General features: G+C 54.4%; 1 protein-coding gene across 1 annotated transcript in view; it reads right to left on the bottom strand.

The window, feature by feature from the left end:
- HMCN2 (hemicentin 2) overlaps positions 1-21,956 on the bottom strand; it is a 110,790-nt gene that overhangs the window by 61,449 nt on the left and 27,385 nt on the right. Inside the window, exons 16-26 of the mRNA XM_043530492.1 lie at positions 18,837-19,031; positions 16,643-16,770; positions 15,795-15,939; positions 14,810-14,922; positions 14,181-14,340; positions 13,229-13,394; positions 7,962-8,089; positions 4,825-5,097; positions 4,015-4,098; positions 1,320-1,511; positions 91-221 (exon numbers count right to left, since the gene is read on the bottom strand). Coding sequence (XP_043386427.1) covers positions 91-221; positions 1,320-1,511; positions 4,015-4,098; positions 4,825-5,097; positions 7,962-8,089; positions 13,229-13,394; positions 14,181-14,340; positions 14,810-14,922; positions 15,795-15,939; positions 16,643-16,770; positions 18,837-19,031 — 1,715 coding nt within the window. The remainder of the gene's footprint in view (positions 1-90; positions 222-1,319; positions 1,512-4,014; positions 4,099-4,824; positions 5,098-7,961; positions 8,090-13,228; positions 13,395-14,180; positions 14,341-14,809; positions 14,923-15,794; positions 15,940-16,642; positions 16,771-18,836; positions 19,032-21,956) is intronic.

The following is a 21,956-nucleotide window of genomic DNA, read 5'->3' as shown; positions in this document are numbered from 1 at the left end:
CTGACTTCTGCTGCCATTCTCCAGTCATGGGCTGGGACAGCAGCACCCTCTCACACCAAAAGTGTCCACTAGCTCTCTTCTGAAACTTACCAACTGCCCATCCTTATACCAGGTGACTGTAGGGGCTGGGATGCCAGAAACATCACAATCCAGAGTCAGGGGCTGGCCAGCCAGGATGGAGACATTCCTCCTGGAGCCGTCACCTCTCAGCTCAGGGGGTGCTGTGAAAGGAAAGGAACAGCCATGTCGGGGGAGGAACAAGCAGAGGAATGCAGAGCTGGCTCACCGGGCTAGTGCACACCTTTCAAATGGGCACACACCAAGCAAAGCATGACATACATGGCCACTCAAACGGCTGCATCGGCAGACACCAGGCATGCAGGGACCAATTCGTCCACCAGTCCAGGGGCCCACCTGCCTCTCCAGCACAGTGGGAGAGGGCTTGCCCACACGTTCCATGTACGTCCGGGAATGGACTCTCCAGGTGACGAATGACGGGTCTGTGCCTATCAGAAAGCTGCCTGCAGCCAGCTAGCAAAGAGGGCGAAGTGACCTTGGCTGGAACAGAGAGGGCATCCGAAGTGCCTGGGGAGCTGGCTAAAAGTTCCTTGCCACATTCTGGCAACTGGACAGGACATACTGATGGAGGTGAGGGGCTGGGGTTGAGGAGAGACTCTTTGCTGACCCACATCCTAGCCCCCTGATCTGAGCATGCCCAGAAAGCAGGTCGTGGGGGAGCTCAGGGGCTGAGCAGCCTCCGGGTGGTGAGAATCTGTAGGAGTCAGTGAGACATTCCCAGTTAGGAGACTGGTTTGTTTCTGTATCTCCCAGCTCTGGAGCCTTGCCTGCGTCCTCCCTTCTCACCTGTAGGAGGAGCTCTCCATGAGCCCCTTTTAGCTCCAGCACCGGGGGCTCACAGCGATGAGGCTTTAAAGTGAAGCCTGAAGCTTCCCAATTCATTTGCCCCTGACACCCCTCTGCCTGTCCTCCCGTCCCCGCACATGGCACAGGGGTGGGAGGCAAGCGGCCTTCTCTAGGGAACTGACCCCAATGTTCCCCAGGATGCCAGGAGATCAGAAATATTAGGAGTTTGCCCCAACATCCCTCCCCCCATACGGCTCCACCAGCTCAGCTCTGGACAGCCCACCGGAGTCCACACTCTGCTCCCAGGCTCAGACTCAGCCTTCAGCTCCCACGGGGGGGATTGCCCTTGCTGGCAACAGAGAGTGCATACCAGGACTGGGTATGGAGCCCAATCTGCTGCACCCGAGCACCCTCCCAGCACCGGGATCTGCTCCACCCACGCGGCCCCCTCTTACCGTAAACCACGAGCTTGGTTCTCCTCTGCACAGAGCCCGCCTCGTTGGTCGCCAGGCACGTGTAGTCTCCGCTGTCACTGGGCAGCACAGAGCCGATCACCAAAGAGCCCTCGTCCAGCACCGAGGAGCCCGGCAAGCTGCCCAGGAGCTCGGCAGAGTTCTTTAGCCAGAGGACGGCTGGCTTCGGCACGCCTGTGTGATAGCCAAGGCGGGGAGGGTGGATCAGCCAGACAGCTGCAGCTCTCTCTAGGCAAGAGTGACTCGCGCAGACACCCCGTTTCACCCCCACTCCTTGATGCCCCCGTCGCAGCGCCACACCCCAGCATTTGGGGAAGTAGAAGCTGCAGGGTGGGTACCACCTGTTAGAGGAATAGGTGCTGCCTGCAAAATTTGGATTTCAATACACACCCCTAAAACGTAGGGTGGTGCTCAGAGCAAGGGGTCTAGTCTGAGTCCTATCTCGGGCGGTAGCTAGCTCCTGGATGGGGCTACCCTGCCTGCCATACCCTGCTCAAGGTCAGTTCCTGAGTGTCTGTCTGGTGCCCCCTTTCAGCGCTGCCTTTGGTGGCCGGCCCACCCCACACGTGAAATGCTTCGCACACCAAGAAGTTGCTCTGCTCCCAGAGCACTGTCGGAACAGTGGTCTCAAATCAGCATCGGTGCGCAGCACGCTGACAGCCACAAGGAGGCGCTCCAGGTACAGTTTTACATCCCAGCTCCATCCCTCCCCTGCAGTGCCAGGCTCAGCTAAGGGAAAATTAACAGCACCAATCTCCCCGAGGGAAAAGTCAGCCAGGGGCTGCATCCCCTCACGCCCACCCCACTCAGAGGGCATTGACTGACATGCCACCCCCAGGGCGGTCCTTGGCCATGCGGTGATGACTGCACCCTGGGCTGGCTGAGGCCAGAGGCACCGTTATCACCCAGTTACAAGGGACATCCCCCGCCCCTCGACTTACAGGGGATGTTGCACATTCGCACTGCACTGACCACATCTTCCTAGCAAGAGCGAATCGTGGCACCTCCCCCACACGCAGCACGGTACCGTCCCCCCCCCCACCATGCAGAGCTACCCAGCAGGCACCAAGCCTGGCTCCTTTCCAGCTGCTCCGATGGGCAAACGGGCCGTTCTGGGCAAGGAAGTGCCCAGATTCCTATCGAAGCCACTGGAGATGAGGGAAAGGAGCCTGTACCATGTGGCCTGCCAGCACTCCACCGACCACCACCAAACGTGCCCCGGACACCGGGCACATTGTGCTGTTGTGCCGTAATGTCTGCTCCTTCCTACTACTATAAATCCTGTCTGCTGTGACTGGCGACTTCTCTGCCCTCTCCAGCTAAGGCTGCCCCAGTGGGTGAGTTAGGGGCAGCGCCATGCCTGGCGCGAGAGTCTGGATTCCCAGCTCACTCCTGAGCCAGCAGAAGGAGAGACGGAAGGCAAGGAGCAAGGATGGAAGGAGTAAAAGAAAGAAAAGCCAGGGCAATTTCTGCCCATCTTCCTATCCCAGGACTGGGGATGTTCCCTGAGGCTGCTCCACCTGGGACAAACACCCACCAGTCTGCATCCAAGAACCTGTGCATCCCAGGAGATCAGGGCACTGCCCCCTCCGCTCCCACTCCAGACGTCAGGAAGCTGTAGCTACTGCAGGAGTTTTCATCTGAGATCTCAGGCCCAATGAGACCCCGAATGGCTGCAGGTTATTTATGCTTTTCAGGGAGCAGGTGGAGAAAACCGACTCAGGGCAGATCTGGAAAGAGCTAGATGGGGAGAAGGCAGGGCGGGATGGGGAGGCAGTAAGAATAACCCCGCTTCTTGCGTTTCCCTGGGTACTCCTGGCTGTGGAACTGACCCGCAGCTGCTCCATCTTTGAGCTCAGGGACTAGAGGTGAGGACCAGGCCAGCTGTGCCATGAAGAACCCGCACGAACTTCAACACCAGCCATTCAGGTGCCTCGCCATCCCCTCGCGTGCTCTCAGACTGAGTCAGGCCCTGCACTTAGACCTCTCTAAGTGTGGAGAGCGGCATCTTCCACGTCGAGCAGGAACTGCGCCAGCACCAGGGAGGGCCCTGAGCAGCCAGGAGCTGATTCACTGACTCCTTGGAACATCTGAGGTCAGAGGCCGCATGGGCTGGCAGGTAAAGGGCACAGGAGTGGCACTCAGGAGACCTGGGCTCTATTCCCAGCTCTGCCACTGACCTGCTGGTTGAACCTGGGCAACTCGTTTCCATCTGTAAATGGGTATTGCGATATCTACATACCTTGGAGCTCTAGGGATGGAAGAGTCAGCTGTCCGTCCGCAGGGCCCAGAAAGCCAGCCCTGGTAGGATGGTTTCCAGGATGGTGGGGATTGCTGAGAACATGGCTGCACCCCAAATATGGACCTGGTAACGCCCAGTTCAGAATGGAAGTCCCTCCCAGCCCCTATTAACATCACACACACACCAGGCAGGAAACTGAGACACAGGGAAAGGGCTGTGGGTAGAGAATTACACTGTGGGTAAATATTATATTTTACACATAAGGAAACTGAGGCACAGTGAGGGGGGGGTGACTTGCCCAAAGCTTCCCAGGAACTCAGTAGCAGAGTCAGGATTAGAACCCAGGTCTCTTGACTCTTAGCCCAGCACTCTAACCACCAGTCCATGATGCCTGTCTGACATGAGAATCCCCAGCTCCAGGAGTCGGTCTCTTACCTTTGGCGGGGCAGGGCAGGGTGACGTTCTCATGGAGCACTCGTTCTAGCAGGACATCTGCACTGTCATCCAGGTAGGGCGGCTCTGGAGGGGACAGAAGTTGCACCAATGGTTCATTTGGTCCCGTTTGTGACTCTCCGGCCTAATCCCCTAGGGGAGAGTTTGGCCCCCAGTGTCTTGCCCCTGTGGAGACTCGTCTCGGGGAAAGAGGAGCCGAGGTATGAACTAACGGACGTTGGAACGAGCTAGAGCGGGAGCCAGGATCAAGGCAGGATCCATGGGGCACCAGGTTCTGGAGGGGGCTCCAAGGACGCCCCCACCCTGCAGGGCTGAGACAGGCACTCTGCTCACCCTGTCACAGAAGAGGGTTCCGCACAAAGACCTGCTCGTGGCATGTGGCAGCATCGGACCTTCCACCCACATGGCAAGGGAGAGGAAGGGAACCTTGGAATTTGGAAGGATCTAGGCCCCATTGAACCCTAATCTGTGTCTGGAGGAGACACCTCACTCTCCTCCCAGGCCAGGCCCTTTAACCCCAAGCTGCAGATTGCTCCTGAGTAACTTCCTGGCCAGTGCGTGCTGCCAGTCCTGCTCTGGGCCTGATCCAGAGAACACGAGCCTGTTACAGCCCCAGCTCCAGAGTCGGGCTCTACAGCTCAAGCCCTAGCGCCTCCTTCCCTTAACTGTGGAGGTCCCCCGTTCACGCCTCACCGGTGGCCAGAACGGCAGCTGTCACCCAGCAGCACCTCACCACAGGGAGCACAGTAAAAGAGAAAGAGCCACGTCCCGCACGAGGGATTCAGCACTCACCCAGCACCTCCACCACAAACTCAATGGTGTCTTCTCCAGCGCTGCTGGCTGCAAGGCACCGGTACCGCCCCGAATCAGAGACCCGCATGTCCAGGATGTTGATCGTCCCATCGGGCCCCTCCAGGAAATCCTGGTCGCCCACCCGCAGCGGGCTGCCGTCCTTGGACCATCTGAGCTTGGGGACTGGATCCCCATGAGCCACGCACGGCAGGTCCAGCGTGTGACCCACTAGCACCTTCAGAACCTTGGGGCCCGGCTGAACTCGAGGAGGCACTAAAATAAAGCGAACGTACAGGAAGGACAGCACCAAACTGGGAGGCGGCGTAAATGGCTCTTGGAATTTCCTCTGAGCCAAGGATCCTCAGACTCGGGGGGTGGGTGGGTTAGTGTCATTAGCCCCATTGCACAGAGGGTGAAACTGAGGCAGGGTGAAGTGACATGCCCAAGGCCTCTTGGGGATTCAGTGGCAGAGCCAGGGATAGCACCCAGGAGTCCTGAGCCCTTGTTCTCTGCTCTGAACATCGCTAAACTGTTCTGTCATGAGAGGAGGAGTCACAGCCCAGTGCCCGCTTCGTGGCAGCCCTAGCTATGTATTTTTTCATTCCATATGGGGCTGCTTGATAGTGCGTCAGAGTTGAGATTCTTGGCAAAATTAGCTCCCTTTTGAGCAAAGCTTTTGCCATGAAGACAGAGCCATTCCATGTTGGGGACATGTACGGGACTGGGGAGAGAGAATGTGGGTTTGCTGTCTCACAATGACAAAGGCATCTACTGTGCTGAAACAGAGAGGGCAGGGTTTCCCTGCCTTAATCGTTGGGTCTAATGGCCCCCAAGGACGTTACTCGATGAAAAGTGGGGCCCTGGCCACGTGAGCAGTTACGGCTGGCTTTACAGGCAGTGGACGAAATCAGCATATGGACTCAGATGGTCTCACCACTTTGTGAGGTGCCAACGAAACAGTGATTGCAGGTGAAAAGTATGGTTTACTGGTGAGAGGGAGAACCAGCCGACCGGGGTTCTAGTCTCGCTGTGGGACTTTGGGCAAAAGCGGTTAACCGGTGCATGCCTCAATTTCCCCCTTTGTAAAATGTGGGATTTCCAGGGACCCACTTCACAATGGGATTGCAAGGCTCCATCCGTTAATGTCCACTAAAACCCGCGCAGAGCAGTGAATCCTCCTGCACTAGATCCCTGCAGCCCAGCGGCCACAGACCGTGTATATCATTGTATGTGCCCATCGGAACCACCTCTCCTTTACAAACAAAGTCACCCCACCATCTCGGCCCACTCCACACCACTGCAGCAGTGCGGATCACACGTCCCCAGTCAAGACGTTTGGCTGAGCATGCAGCGTGTTTACGCACATTCATAAACCATTCAGCCTTGAGCTATTTTTAATGCAGACCGTAACACAGGGCACCACGCTTGCATTAAACCCGGCTCTCACCAGCCTTATCAGCCCCGCGCTGAAACGGATGAACAGTCCGTAGAAACCCAACTCAGAGCTTCGCCTCCTCTACTTGAAGCATCTTGGACTGCTCTCCTGCGCAGGCGGACAAGGGGACCCTCAATCAAACTACAGGAGGGCTTCACACCAACATAGGGCATGTGGTGCCAACTCCCACCCTGTCTGGCAGAGCAGGAGAGCTATCCATCGGCCCCATGTAGGTGAGGTAGGTTCAAGCCATGGGCACCGTTGGGGGGAGCCCAGTTTATGGACTCTGATCGGGCCCAGGGAAGAGAGAGAAATCTGATGACCACGTTGAAATGAACATGTAAAGCCAGCCAGGACAGTGCTGGAACAGCAGATGTCGGCTCCTTAATGACTTCAGCGTCTCCTGCATTTCTAACTCGGTAGCACAGTCATCCCTTTAGGTTAAATGCCTGCAATGCTTCCGGGCCAGCAGCAGGATAATTATGTTAGCAGCTGTCTGTATACAGGATCCTGTCCAAGCCTCACATAGCCCCGCCGGGTATGAAGTTCAATACCATGCTGGTCTGGTCGGGAGTCTATATCCCGTCTGCTGGCTCAAGGATGTACGGACACATGGTAGCAATTTGGGCAGTGATCCAATGCTAAGCACAAGGTAAGGAAAGGCTGCTGCTGGTCTCAACGGGTGTTGGCTCAGGCCCCGGGTGGGTTGTCCTCTTAAGACACTAGGGTCCATTTACACTGGGAAATTAGTTGGTCACGTCCTGGAATCTCTCTGAACATGCGACCTTATGACCAATGTCAAGTGACACAGCTGGGGCCGGCAGTGTGGCTGGGACATGCCCTGTCCTGCTACCAGGCACCCCACATCCGGACACAGGCTCCTGAATGGCTTTCAACAAGCCATGCCCAGCCCGCTCTAGCGGGCCCTGAAGTGTTGCCACCCAAACCTTATCCGAGGAAACTGTCTCCCGAGCAGTCGATTTCCCAGCTCAGCCAGAGACCAACGCCCCTTTTTCACTCCTTGCTCCAACCAAGAGTCCTAGGGACCAGGATGTTATTCTTTGAGCAGAGGGGACCTGGACGCTCAGGCCCCCGTAGTCAGTGTGAGCAATGCTGTGGCCTGGGGGTGGTCACAAAATACCCAGATGGGAAAGACCCAACAGCAAACACATCAGGACTCATGCAGAGGATCCAGCCTGGGGCATAACAAGGGGCAACGGGGCAGCCTGGTGACTGGATGCCAGTGACGCTTCCTGGGATGTGAACTAGATAGCAAGAGAAGCCGCCCTAGGAGGCTCCCCCAGACCCCGAATCACTGGCCCAGCATAAACTGAGTCCCCTCCTTTCATCCCAGAATGTTGCCGCCTATTCCCCTTAATGCCCAAATGCTACGGTGATGGGCACCACACCAACTCCCTTGTAAGCTGAGAGATGAAATCGACAGACCCAAGCACTGCCCGTAGTAGAACACCATCACCCTGCAACGGGCTCCTGCTCCTTGCTGGGCATATCCCGTCCCTAGAGCACAGCAGGCAAAGGGTACGTAGGACGGAACCCCACTGTTCCCATGCAACCCCCCACCCCTCCACCCCACACTTAACAACCTCAGCGCTCCACGGCAGGACTGTCCCGCCCCCTCCCCCCATTACAAGGCTTCTCTGCCCCGGGGACATGCCAGACAGAGCTCTGTTGGAACAGGCACCTTGGACTTCCAGGCGGTAGCTCAGCGAGGAGTTCCCGGCGGGGTTCACTGCCGTGCAGGTATAAAGGCCATTGTCAGTCACCCTGGGCTCAGCCAATCGGAGGGAGCCTGACGGGAGGATGCTGTACCTAGGTCAGAAGAGAACAGATCAACTAGGGTGATACCCTAAAGGAAAACCCGCAAGAGCTGAGAGAACAGCACATGGCCCCGTCTCTGCCTGGGTCTCCCTAAAGCTCTCTTAGCAGCCAGATGCTGTACATCAGCGGGAGATGCCCGTATAATGACAGGGAATAGCATGCATCAGCTGTCAGGGAGAAGCAGAGAAGCCCTCTGTGTACAGTCAGCATCTAAGAAGGATTCCTGTTGTTTGGAAGGGAAACAAGGAAAGGACACTATTCCCTGCGCCCTGTCAGCGTGATTAGCACTGGACAGACAGGCCCGGCCTTGAGGAACTTGCAGTTTCTGATGGTGTGAGGAGGGGAGGTCCCTCCCTGCTCCGAAGACAGCCCGCCTCCAGAGGCCATCTGTACCCACCCCCCGGCCTGGGGCCAATGCCAAATCCCCACCCTCAGCCTCAGCTTGCCCTCCAAACATGGCTCTTCCTACAGCATCCCTGGAGGATCTTCCTCTGCCTCACCCTAGCTCCTTCTGCCCCAGAGTCACTCTCTAACCCAGTGATCTCCTGATCAGAGCCTGCCACCATGACTCAGCTATAGTTACCCTGAATCCTTACGCAGGGGACACAAGAGAAGTCCTTGAACCTGCCACAGCCGGACAGACACCACAGTCCAGACACACAATGCACGAAATGATCAAAGACTGGGGAATGTTCTCCGTGGTGATGGGAGGCCCATGGAGCTCTCATCCCGGGTGAGCTGCTTCCACGCATGGCTCAACATGCTAAATCCCTTTGCTCAGCTCCTCCAGACGAAGGAGGAGCGCTCACACTGAGGTAGAAGAATGAGACAGCGTCACACAGAGCTGCCTGTGGCCGGGAGGTCGTTCTTGAGGGTGGCTGAGCTGCCCTGGAGATCGGCTAGTGCAGCTGGAGCTGACCGCGTGCTCCCCTCCAGCTGCAACCCTGCCTTTGTCGGGGACCCTGCAGACGTGACATCACCACAGCCCACGTCCGCAGACTCCCTGCTGTGTGCTCCCATCGATCAACCCAGCGAGCGATGAGAGGCGGCTGTCCCCAGGCAGCAAGCAGAGCCAAGGGGAAAGGGTCATGGAGGAGGGGGAGGACTGGAAGCAGTCAAAGGAACTTAGACAGGCAAGAATGGGGAGGGGGAAAGCTCCACTGGGAGATGTTAAATCCAGGTTCCTTCCACGCAGCAATGGTGGCTGTTTAGGTGGGGGATAAAGATCAAGGGGAATTTTAACAAGCTGTAAGGCAGGGAGTCACGTTCCCTGTTATTAAACCCAGGACCACTGGCCAATGACCGGACGTTTAAGGAGCCCTCATCCGGTAAGGAGGCGAAGACAGTTTTAACAGAGGTTCCTGCTCGTGAGGGCTAAACGTGATTTGCTTGGTCAGTATGAACCTAGGAAAGTGACTCACGCTGGACAGCAAGTTCCAGTCTCTCTTCAGACCGGCTCTTCCCCACACTGGTGGTAAAAAAAACAAACCTTGGCTCGCTGCTGTGACCCGAGTCAGCTTCATGGACTTCACTGAAGGATGAATTTGGCCCTCCAACGTTAACCCGCGTTAACAGAAATTGCCTCTAAACCCACATCCTGCCACAGATAAAAGCTTTTACTGGGCCCCGAACTGCTGCTCTCCCTACACATCTGCTGCACTTAATTCCTAGTTTTGCAAAGCACTCTGCATATGAGAAAAATGATGTAAAGCCCAATCGCTGCATGGCGTTGTTGTGCGCTGTTAAACAGCTGCTGCTTTCCACCCCAGAGGTGACTGCATTTCAGTGTCAGCGGACACAGTGTGTAAGCTCTTGCACCAAATTCATCCCGGACATTGCTCCATTGAAGTAAATGAAATACAGCAGGGATGAATTTAGTCCATTCATATTAACTTAAAGGAAAAAACCAATGGAAGGTGGAAAACAATAAACCATTAGTGTTTGCTATGGAGCAGTGAAAAGAAAAGCAATTTACCTCCTACTTCCAGTATGGTATCACAGTCAGGCCAAGTTCTGTAAGTCATCACCAATATAACTCCAAGGAATTCCTTCCTGGGAAGATCACTTCCCAAGACTCAAGATACTACCCAGTGTTTTGAGCCGGGGAGAGTGGGAGAGGGAGATGGGAGGTCTGCCCACCCCCTCATGCAGGACTCAGAATGAAATGTGTGTGGTGGTGGCAGTGCTCCAGATACCTGACCACCAGGGAAATATTTCAGTGTGAGGGATATGTGACTATTCCAGCCCCCGAAGAACCAGTCAAGCTGGCAGCTCCCAAGACCACAAGCTGGCGAGAGGAGAGTTTGGTAGGAAGTTTCCTCACTGAAGTCCCCACCACTGGATTTGTTTTCCTCATATGCAGATTCTCTCCCGCTGACACTAACCCGCACTTCAGCATCCCCTCCCACGCACACAGCCATCGCTCCTACCCCTGGAGGGAGACACTGGCCTACGCAAAGATTCCCCAACACCAATGCCATGATAAATGTCCACTGATAAATGGAATCAGCTGCGTGTCTGTAGCAAGGGGCCCAAGTTATGACGTTCGGAGTCAGTTTGGTTTGGCCCGCAAACAGGGGATCGGGATCCAGGTCAGACAGTGGAGGAGTTGGGGGGGTGTAGGGGAGGGTTTGGAATGCAAGGGTTTGGTCCAGGACCCACCACTCGTTTACGTAAGGATACCGTACGTAAGGGACTGAACTGCTACACCACTCATCGGAGACAGCCACTGGATGGAATCAGGAGAGGAAGGATGATCCAGTGGTTAGGGCACTAGGGTTCAAATCCCTGTTCTGCCAGATTCCCTGGGTGCCTCAGGCAAGGCACTTCCCCTCTCTGGGCCTCAGTTTCCCATCTACCCAATGGGGATAATAGAACAGGAGAGGATAAATACACTGAAGATCGTGAGGGACTCAGAGGGGTTTCTACAAGCACTGCAGATAAATCGAGGAGACTGTGGGTGGCCAGTTACTCTGCAGCCTTCTCTCCTCTATGCACATCACTCTGTGACTTCTCCTTTGATCCCCAGGCTGTTGCTGGGGCCTCCCAATCCCCCGGAATTCCCTGCAGCTAGCCAGCCTCAATCAGACTTTTTTCCCTTAAATGAAAGGCCCTACTCCACACTGGAGCCGGGATTATACTTCATTGATTTCCATGGAGCTGAGCCCATTTAGACCAGACCTGAACTGGGCCCCAAGCTGTTGCTGGGAGGGAAAAAGAAAAGTTGTATATTTTTCACTTTAAGGCCCCAATATTTCCATCCTGTCATTTTAGTGCCTCAGCTCACCTTGTACTGGCAGAAACAAACCCCGGGCAATCTCCAGCGCAGCAGACGCGCAGGGATCATGCATGGATGGCCCAAGAGCATCAGTTATTCAAGGTTTAAAGCAAGGACCATGCCCAGGTCGGGACTCTCTTGTACGTTCCATGCAAGATCCTGGTACCAGGACTACGCAACCCTTGCATTTTTGCGAGCACGGGGAGCCCCCTCCTCTGAAGCATTCGCTGGGTTTGCTTTCAGAGGCTCGCAAGGCTTAGGGCCAGATCCATGCACAAGGAAAGGCTCCTCACGTGAGCAGGGGATGCATTAGCTTGTAGTCTCCTGAGCACACTCAACCCTTCATGGGGGTCAATGGGAGCTCCAGATTGGTGCTCAGCTCCCCGGATCGGGCCCTAAGATTGAAGTACTTTGCAGGCAACCCAGTGCCTTTGGTGTCGGTGTCTTTAGTCTTCAGAGAACGCCTCTTCCTCTGCGTTTTGTACAGAGCCAACCACTGAAAGAACAGAGCTACAGCACCGAGGAGCTGGAGTGACACATGGTGTGTGTGAAGGAGGCTTTTCACTGCCATTTGGCCGGGGATGATTGTATATCAATTAAATCCCAGCTAACAGCCATAAAACACATTTAGCAGGGATTAGCTGTGCAGTAGATCTGTCTCGAGTACCCCTCAATAAATACACTTCAACAGGCACTTGGCACCGATCCCCGCTTTAGCCGAGATAGAGTTAACCACATTCAGATCACATCACTCAACCTTTCCAGGTCCTGCCTTATTCCAGAAACATTCTTGGCTTTCTTTGCTTTGCTAACCTCACTCCCTTGCTCCACTACCTTAAGCAGTAACCGTGACGGCACCAGCCAAGAATGCACAAAAACCCAGCTGTGCTGACAGACGGGGATGGGAGAACAGGACATGAAAAGCAGCCCCCTCCCCCACCACAACCAATGTGTGCACTGCAGCTTAACGCGGGTCGAAAGCAGATGTTTCATCCAGACAGATGTTCGGATAAGGGGCTGGTAGGGATGAATCCAAGAACTCGCTCTGGTTCCTTTCAAGGGCTGTGCCAACTGCTGATATCATCCCAAGGCGTTTGAGTCTGTGGGGTCACAGATTTCTCCAGCCAGGCATAGTCTAATCGCCGCTCATAGCAACCAGCAAGGAAAGCGTTCCTGCTGCAACAACACTGAGCTGGTGAGACACGCCAGCTCTGGGTCCCTGCTCCATCGGCTGGGACCAGCCACCGCACCCAGTCACAAAGCACTACCATGAATGTTAACAGGGCTCATGGCTTCGGCTGGGTAGTTATGGGACTTAAACCACATTACGTGCAATGCTTTCACCGTCACCCACGGATGTCAAATGCTCCGTTACTATGAATTAAACAACGCCAACTGCACATCCTTATGCACCAGGGGACCACTGCCTCACTGTTCCAGACAGGGAAACTGAGGCAATGTGCCAAGGCCACAGGCTGAGCCAACAGTAAAAGCGAGGAGTGGAACCCAGATCTCCTGCCTTCCACTTCCCCAGTTCTAACCACTAGACAATGTCCCCTTCCCATGAAACATGTCAGACCGCTCAGCCCCATCAGATCGCCTCCGGGGCCGAGCGGGCATCACGTGCATCCAACAGACTTGCAGAAAGGGGCCGTTCTACTTCAATCTCCCACCATAACTCCGGTGAACCTGCTGGAACAGCAGCAGGCAGGGGTTAGTTTAGTCCGTAGCTGCTAATCTATTCTGTGTACAGAGTCCCAAGAGCTTAAGAAGGAAATAAATAAAGCTGAGGGGCTCCTAACAATGAGCCCATTGGGCTCCCCCAGCTTTACGCCTTCTAGCCCGTTCCTTACCTTGCTGTGGTGAGAGGCAGCGGCCGGGTTTCCTGAGTCCATACGACCAGTGGGGATGGCGATCCCTGAACTTCACAGGGCAGTGTCATTTCCTGCCCAACCACGGCGAAGATTCTTATTGGTCCCGTTGACTCACGTGATCTGTTCCTGCTAATCCTGGGTTTAGCTAGGTTGGTGGGACAAAGAGGAAAGTGAGGCTGGCGTCCAGGCTGAAGAGCTCTCAGGTTTTAAAGGCCTTTCCTGACTCAGTGAATTTAGCGCCCGGGAAAGGTGCAGGGAGATGGGCTTCCATGGGGCTACGTCACTGCAGTCCTTCACTATGCACATCCATAGCCGCTCAGGACAAATGCCAGCTGTATTACTGCCCTACGCAAGACCAGTGCCCCAGGGTATTAGCAGTAAGAGACAGCCCCTGCCCCGAACAGCTTATGCTTGCAGACAAAGGGCCAAGTGAGGAGAAGGAGGCACAGAGAAGTGAAGTGACTTGCCCAAGACCACACAGACAAGTCAGCTGCAGAGCTAGGAATATAATCCAGGTCTTCTGATTCCTAGAGCAGTGCCCTAACCACTGCACCATGCTGCCCCTGCACGTTCCCTAGAAGCCCCCTGCATGGGGCAGTATGAACTCCGGGCAGCAGTGAGGCTCCCATGGGCTAGGCCGGGCTTATTCACGACTCCTAGAGAGAGCTGGAGGCTCAGTCGCAAACAGGGAAGGGAAGGAAATGTTCACTGGAAGAAGAGAGTGTCTGTCTTTCTATCAGGGCTGAGAGGGCTTGGGAAGGGGGAGAGAGCCAGGAACAGGCTCAGCGAATCCCGAGGTTCCTATTAATGCACCTGGAGGGTGCTGAGCTCCCTTCTGCAGTCAGCCCAAGGCTGGCCGGTAGAGGGGGCCATTTTAACAGGCCGCACCCTTGGCTGGGTCTTCCCCAAACAAGCGGACAAGCGGACTCACTGTTGACAAAGAGCTGGATTTCCCGGCTGGCGGAGCCCCCCAGGTTGGTGGCCGTGCAGACGTAGACACCCGAATCTCCAGCAGAGGGCAGGGGGATCAGGAGGCTCCCGTCGCTGGGGATGTGGTAGTGGGGGCTCCGGGAGGAAAGGGGCTCCAGTTCCTTTAAAGGAAAAGAACAAACAGCAGCGGCTTCGATATTAACTGAGTCACCAGCCAGGGGTGGGGGTGGGGGTAAACATGGGAAAGAGGAGCTAGGCTGGTGCTTTTAACCCTTCTCCCACTGGATTCCCTCGGGAGCATCCATCTCAACTCCTGGATGCTCTGGGATCTAACCCCTCTCCCCATTCCAGATACACGGGGCAGCCTTAAGGCCAATCTCTCTGGCCCTGTCTACACTGGGAAATGGCACTGCGTTAACCACAACTCAGCAGTCAGTGGGGACCTCAGGGTTCACCACAACCAGCTGAGATAACCTGACACAGGCCAGTCCCTGTCTGCAGCGGGCAGTGAGCCAGTTGACGTGTTCTAACACACCCCTGGCTGGGATTCCTTTGCCAATATACTGCTAAGGAAGAGTCATCTTTCTGCCCCCCTCCCACCTTGACCAAGCATTAGAGCCTCCACCCTACCTTTGTCCAGGTCACAGTGGGGAAGGGAACTCCACTGGCATTACACGGCAGGGTGACAGCCACTCCCTCGTTGGTGCTATAGAGGGCAGGACCAGGCTGAATGCTGGGTGGAACTGTAAGCGAGAGAAGCATCCCCCTTATTGCTTACTACTGACTGAGAACAGCGAGGGAGGGCCAGAGCTCAGGGCTCGATTTCCAAGTGCTTGGCACCCACAGCTGCAAGAGGTCTCAGCTCCCACTCAGCCATCTAATTATGGGCCAAATCTGCAAGCGCGCTCAGCAACCTGTGGCGACCCCAATGGCCTGGTTTTCAAGGGAGCCCGGGTCCTTTTGAAAAGGCCGTGCCAAGCCCTTCGGAAAAGCTGGCTACTTAGTCGAGGGCCAGCTTCTGAAAACAGCTCAGCTCTCCTGGCCAGAAGTGACCAAATGGGAGCCGAGGGCTTTAGAAAAAATCTAGCCCCAGTTGGGAGCGCTGGGCCCTTCTGAGAATTCCAGCCTGACAGTCACTGTCCCCGAGGCAGCTCCACCAGCCTCAGAAGCCCCCACTACGTGTCCCCCCAGGTCCGTGCCTTTCAGTCAGCTCGCCCAGGAGTTTTAGTACGCAGCTGAAGTCTACTTGTCCAGAATTGAATTGCACTTGTGCAGGCCAGTCAGATGTCCCAGCGCTGCTAGATCATAGGAATTTTCCTAAATTACTTTGTCAACAACGTGCTGCCCTGGGGACTGACGCTTGCTAAGGAAACCGGCTCTAACAGCGCAAGATTTTCTCGCCTTGAGATAGCATCATTGCTGCTTTCGCTCAGTGGCAAGAACCAGGTCTCTTCCAAAAGGCACCATGGTTTCATAGGTGCTCTGCAGGAAGCTGGCAGAGGAGGTGCGCACTCGACCTCCACCCCGGCAGCTGCCTCCACACACTGTAACACGACAGTGCGCGAAGCCAGCAGACAGGTGAGCAACACGCAAAGCCCAGATCTAAACCGCTCACCGTGGATGGCAAGAGTCACGTTCTGCCGGCGAGAGCCAATGGCGTTCGTGACCACGCAGGTGTATTTCCCAGCATCTTCCCGGAAGGCCTGGTCTATATGGAAACTTCCATCTGTGCGTACGGAATGGTGGCTGCCCAGCGTGACCTGGGAACGGAAAGAAACCATGAGTCAGGACTGATGGTCAATTCAACGAGCATCACATGCTTGTCCCTCTGCCTTTAGAAAATATCTAAGGTCAGATCCCCAGCTAGCATAAACTGGCATCGCTCCGTTGACTTAAACAGAGCTATGGCAATTTGCACCAGCCAAGGATCTGGCCCCTGATGACAAACCAGAGGGAGCTCAGAGAAGAGAGACAATCACTGGGGGGGAGATGAAAGGAGCTCACGGCTCCGTGATGACATAGGGGAGATATTACAATCGCTCCCAGTCTCTGAAGGGGGTAACCGTGGAGGAAGACGAGTTATTTAGTGCAACCCGTAGTAAAGGGGGAAATTAAGAAAGAGAAAAATTTAGGCTGAATGTCAGGGCAAAGCTTCCTGACAGTGAGATCTGTGTGACAGTCTCCCAAGGGAAGGGGTCTGAGTGGTAACATCTGGGGGTGGCCTGGATATTCTCCGAAGTCTTTCCTATCTCTTACTTTGATTGTACCCTCATCCCGTTGAATAACACGATCACAGTGACATGACACCGCACAACAAATGCTGTGCTGCTGTCAATAACAATCAGATTTACCTACAGTGCTCCAGCAGCTCAAGGACTCTGTGACTCACCACTCTCTGCCCCCCTTCCCCCCCACCCCACCCACGGCGCAGCAAATTAAACAGACAGAGGACCAAGACCTCACCGGCTGCCCGTCCTTTAGCCATCGTCGGTCTGGAAGAGGTTTCCCAGCCAGGATTATGCATGGCAGTGAGACGGGCTGACCCTCATGGGCACGGATCACAGGGGCCCCGACAGCTATCTCTGGGGCAACTGGAGAAGGAAAAGGCTACATTAAGTGGGGACAAGCTGGCTTTAAGAAGCCAGGACAACAGTTCTGCTTCTTGGTGTTTTATAAATTAGCTTCCAGGATGAAAAATCATTAATATGAGCCTTATCCAGCCTCTGAAAAGCAAAACAGTTCTTGGTCACACCACTGCACGAGGTTCACCGTGCTGGCTGGATCTACGTGCCAGAACAGCTGCAGGGACCGAGACTCACACCCAGGGTTTGGCCATAGGTTAGTGCATCTATTCTGTCCTCAGGCAGGTTCCTCACTGCCCTCTGCTGGGGGGAACTTTGGATCTGCGTGTGTATAAACGGTTGGGCCATCCCCTAAGCTACTCTACGGACATCTCAATGGTGAATGGTCGCACCCGCTAGAGCTGCATCCTACAGTCTATCAGATCTAATACTACTACGCGAGTTCAAATACGCTGGCTTCATGTGTGATCATGTCCCCGTCTAGTGGCTGGCCGAGTGACTAACAGCCCAATTATACAAAGCAAAAGGAATTACTCCTTTAGCTCAAGTGGCAGAGCCCTGTATTCTTGGTGCTGTGAAGGTCCCAGTTCAGTCCCTGCTGATGACATCCCTGTAGGCAGAGGGGGCTCATTGCAACTCATCACCGCTAGAAATGGCCAGAGCCACAATGTCTCTATCGGGATCTCATTTCCCCCCAAAGTTCAGATCTGGGAATTTGGTTCAGCCTAAAGCCTATCCACCTTGCCCAAGGGTGCAGGGGGGTTGGCAGCATGATTTGGGTAAAGGTTCATCTCTCGATACAGTATCATAAACCTAAATGTCAAAGGGCATTACGTTTAGCCCCAGCCAGCGGGCACTGGAATTCCCAAGCTGCATATTCCAAAGGAGACCAGTGTGGAACAAGAGTCGTCACCATCGTTACAGACACGGACAGGGACAGTCAGCGTCTGCGCCCTAGGCTTTAATTTGCTTTAGCAAGGACATGAAACTAATAACAAATACGCCCAAAAGAAAGACTGTAAACCATGTCCGGTGGCCATGAGCTTGGCCTCAGCCTGGGTCTTCCCAAATACATTCTGTGCTTCGCAGACACAGACGGCTTGGTCATCCAGTGACATGCCTGGGGCAGAGGGAGAGGAAAGGTCTGAGTAAGGCAATATGGTGGGGCTCCGCCGTATCTCTGAGCTCTGGTAGGGGGAAGAGCCCACGCCAGCAAATGGTAGGACCACCTTAAAAACAATCCCGCACCGCCTAGTATTGTCACTTACACCTGTCCAAGGTGAGTGAAAAGTGGGCGTGTGACAGAGTGCTGGGGGTCTGACCCAGCACTCTGGCACTAAGGTACTAGCTATTCGCCCGCACCCCCAGAGAGGACTTCACTGGGAGACCAGTGCTCAGTGGCTTAATTAGGCAGGAGGCTGATGAGCAAATGAGAATAATCAAGTTTATGTCCACTTGTATGTCACCACACGAGGCTGTACTGATGAATTGGTGGAGGAGACCTAACAACACACGGATGCTTATAAACCTGGAAAGCATCCAGCCAGCTTGTGGTAGTCCAAAGGGTGGAGACTTTCATCCTGGTACAAGGTGTACTGTGCTACCACGTCAGAACAGTAGCACCTCACACTCCCTTTGCAAACGATGTGCCAGGCAGTGGAGAAGCAGGGCCCCTGGTTAGCAAACATAAGAGGCAACAAGCCCGTGCAAAGCTAGTTATGAAAGTGTACACACCGGCGCACCTCGGAGTGCCGTTACTGAAGGATGCAAATGCAAGGAATATGCCAAACCCATCAGCTTCTTCATACAACAAAGCAAGGGCATAAGATCTAGTCCAATTTTCCCCCCCCCAAATGCTTATGTGTATACACAAAGTGATGACACACATTGCTTAAGAGAACAGTACACACATCTTTTGGCAGATAATACACAGAAATACTCCACACACCCAGATGTGCGAAATGGGTACACACATCCAGATGTGCGAAATGGGTACACCCATCCAGATGTGCACTAAGTGCTCATGCCTCGCATACACCCGTACATGCGTGCACAAACAGTCCCGGTTCTCTTACTTTCCACAAAGAGTTCATCAGACTCCAGAAGGCTGGAATTGCTGAGCAGACCAGGCTGGGCAGTGAAAGCTTTGCCGTCCTGTCTGGACCCCGAAATCCGTGGAAGGGGATGTCCTTTAACGTGACGTGCCAGACTGATGTTCTTCCCCATCTCCATAGACACGTCTTGCGGGAGTTCTACAAACCGAGGGGCAGCTGAAGGAGACAGCAGAGGAGAGTCTCAGATCCCAGCCTTGACACCAATTTAGCGCAATCTCTAAATGGGACAATCAGTTTCATTCTAAAGGGCACGCAGGTCTTCTCTGTGCTGGAAGTTTCCCTTTTGGATCATATCCATTCCACATCCCAGCCCCTGAAGACGATCTCTACCCCATTCCATTTTAAATAAGTTATTGACATTAAAAGAAGTTTCCAGCAGGTGCAGCTATAATGTATTTCACATGAGCGTACAACATCCAGCAGGACTCACAATGGCAAGATGCTCTAGGGTGTGCGACAGACTCAAGTCAAAGGGTAAAAGGCACAGTACTTGGCATATGGACAGGATGACCTAATAAGTCCTGTTGTCTCTAATATGTGATCTTAACGATTAACACAATGACACGAACGGGTCCAACTCAATCATGGTGGACAGGAGAGAAAATATCTGGGACTTGGGTATTTCATCCTCTTGTCTTTTAGTTCCAGGTCAGTACATCCCTCTCTGCTGCCTTCCATGCTGAGGATCTCTATTGAGATGGAGATGTCTGTAGACATGAATGTCCTATCTATAGACAACATGGATCTTCTCCATCTCCATTGCCAGTGGTTGGCAGAGGAATGCAAACAAATGTCCATCAAGTACTAAACTCCTGGTCACCTGGGACCTACCTGCCAGGATCTGAAAGCCAGTGATTTAACCGGTGCCAGCCCCTTCAGACCTATTAGTTGCCAGATGCAGGTTGTGTTTTAACTTGTACGATGGTTTTGCATTCATGGTGGACATGAAAAGAGGCAAGAGCTTTGCCAGGGACACTCTGGCAAATGTGATCTTCCCTTTCCGGGGCTTCATTTTTCTTATAAAATAAACCAAGAATTGAAATCCCCAAGGCGTATGATGCAATTCCACATGGCTCTTAATAGCTGCCATTAAAAAAAAAAACAATTAAGAGCTCAGGACCCATAGGCTGCTTTCAGATTGTCCATTTCCAGGAACTTGGAGAAAGGCATTTAGCTGCAGCATATCACACCACGGCGCCTGCTCTTTATGGGAGTTAGCAGATCTAGGTCGGAGCTCAGCTAAGAATATCTAAATAGCTTGAGACAAACGGAGGGGGGAGCGAATCACAGAAGCCAAAGGGAAAAAGACCTGGTTGGTCCTGAATCCACCTCGCAAGGCCCCAAGTGAAGCTGTGCCTGGGGGTATTTCTCACCGGTTTTCCCAGCTCACAGATGGCCCAAGTGACAGGCTCCCATCACCCCCATGGGGAGACCCTCCCATATCGGCACCACTCTCTCCGTTTCTCAGCCCTTCGCTCATTACTTTACTGGGATGGGACTGTGGGGGGGACGGACGAGGGCTAGTTTGAGGGACAGGGACCCTTCATTTCCCCTCAGCCCAGAGTCATTCCAAGCTCACCTCACAACTTGGCTAGATACAGCAGGTCACAGGGTAACTAAGACAGCACAAGAATCAAGCAGCTTGCACCAGTCAGCCCGAGGGACAGAAAAAAAGGGCTGCCCCAAAGTTAATCTGGGGCATTAGGGGCCTGATCCAAAGTCCTTTGGAGTCACTGGGGTCTCCCCCCAGTAGACCCAGGCCTAGGTTCTATGGGGACATAGATGCTCTTCAAAGGCCAGCCAGAGACACAACGCTCACTGTTCGCCTCCTCTCTCCCTGCGGGCCTGCTTTCCAGGCTGGCCCCCTGAGGCAGTCACTCAGATGGGCACGTTAGCCGGCTGGTGTTTGGGTTCCACACACCGGTTTGAGCATCCCTAGATGGAGCTTGCTCATCCTGTTACAGGTGCCTAGGTCTGAGAACTGCAAACCCTTCCCCTTTACCTCCACTTCTGCCCAGCACGAGGGCGGAGTCCGGCGCTGCAATGCACTCAGGTCTTGCTGCTGGGAAAGCGATCCCCTCTTGTTCCCCTTGGCTTCTCCGCCAGCACAGAACAGTCTCAACACCTAGTCTAGGCAATTCCCCCAGCCCCCTGGAACCACGCTGGTTAAACAGCTAACGTTACAGAATTCACCCCACTGCCTCCCTTTATAATGAGTCTAGCAGCTGCCTTGCTAGCCCCATGCAGGATGGAGCCAGATCCAGGAACTGAGCACTGACTGGGGGAGCCTGCAGTCAGGACAGTGTACACAACACACACACACACCCCGGAGCTGGCTGCCTTTCTGACATCATTGCAGGCCCACCAATTTTCCCCAGCACCAGAAGCCAGGCAGACGGCCCCGTCCCTTCCCCTTCCTTCTTCCGGCCTGGGGAAACCTGGGCTCACTCCATGGTCCTGCCAGGAGCTTTGCTCTTGATTATATTAGCATGTGGGAAGCAGCAGCTGGCTCAGGAGGGTGTCTGAAGGAGGCCTACACCCCACCAAACACTGTACCCTTGGCTTTGAGCCCCGGCCACATCAGAAAAGATAGCAGGGGCCAGTCTGTTCAGAAGAGGAGCTTCATTCCTTGTCTCGTGTATTCTTTTAGCTCTTGGTCCTCGCTAAGCAATGCCTAGCTGCATCTTGTCTTTGTTCTATTCTTGTGTGTTCGCGTGAACACACACACACACACACACACACACACACGTTTCTGAAAACCCCCCAGCACATCCTGTCTTCTCCAAACCACAACAGCAGCTGCTAGGCTACCCGCACCCCCAATTCTTAGTGTGCCCCAGAGAGTGGGAGGCAGCTTTTTTCACTGTCAACATGAGGGGAGGCCTAACCGGCAAATTTTTCCCTGCCAAGTCCCCATCTTTCCCTCCCCAGGCCGACCGGGGCCAGGCAGGCAGGCTGCGGAGACAGTCTGCTCAGAGAGCTAGAGGCAGAGCCAAGACTGGACCCGGTCAGGTCCCGTTCTCATTACACGCGTTACCCGTGCTGTAATGGACTCAGGAGACAACCATGTTGTAACCAGGT

This window comes from Chelonia mydas, chromosome 16 (assembly GCF_015237465.2).
Source record: "Chelonia mydas isolate rCheMyd1 chromosome 16, rCheMyd1.pri.v2, whole genome shotgun sequence".
NCBI lineage: Eukaryota > Metazoa > Chordata > Testudines > Cheloniidae > Chelonia > Chelonia mydas.
This window is presented reverse-complemented; position numbering and strand designations above follow the sequence as displayed.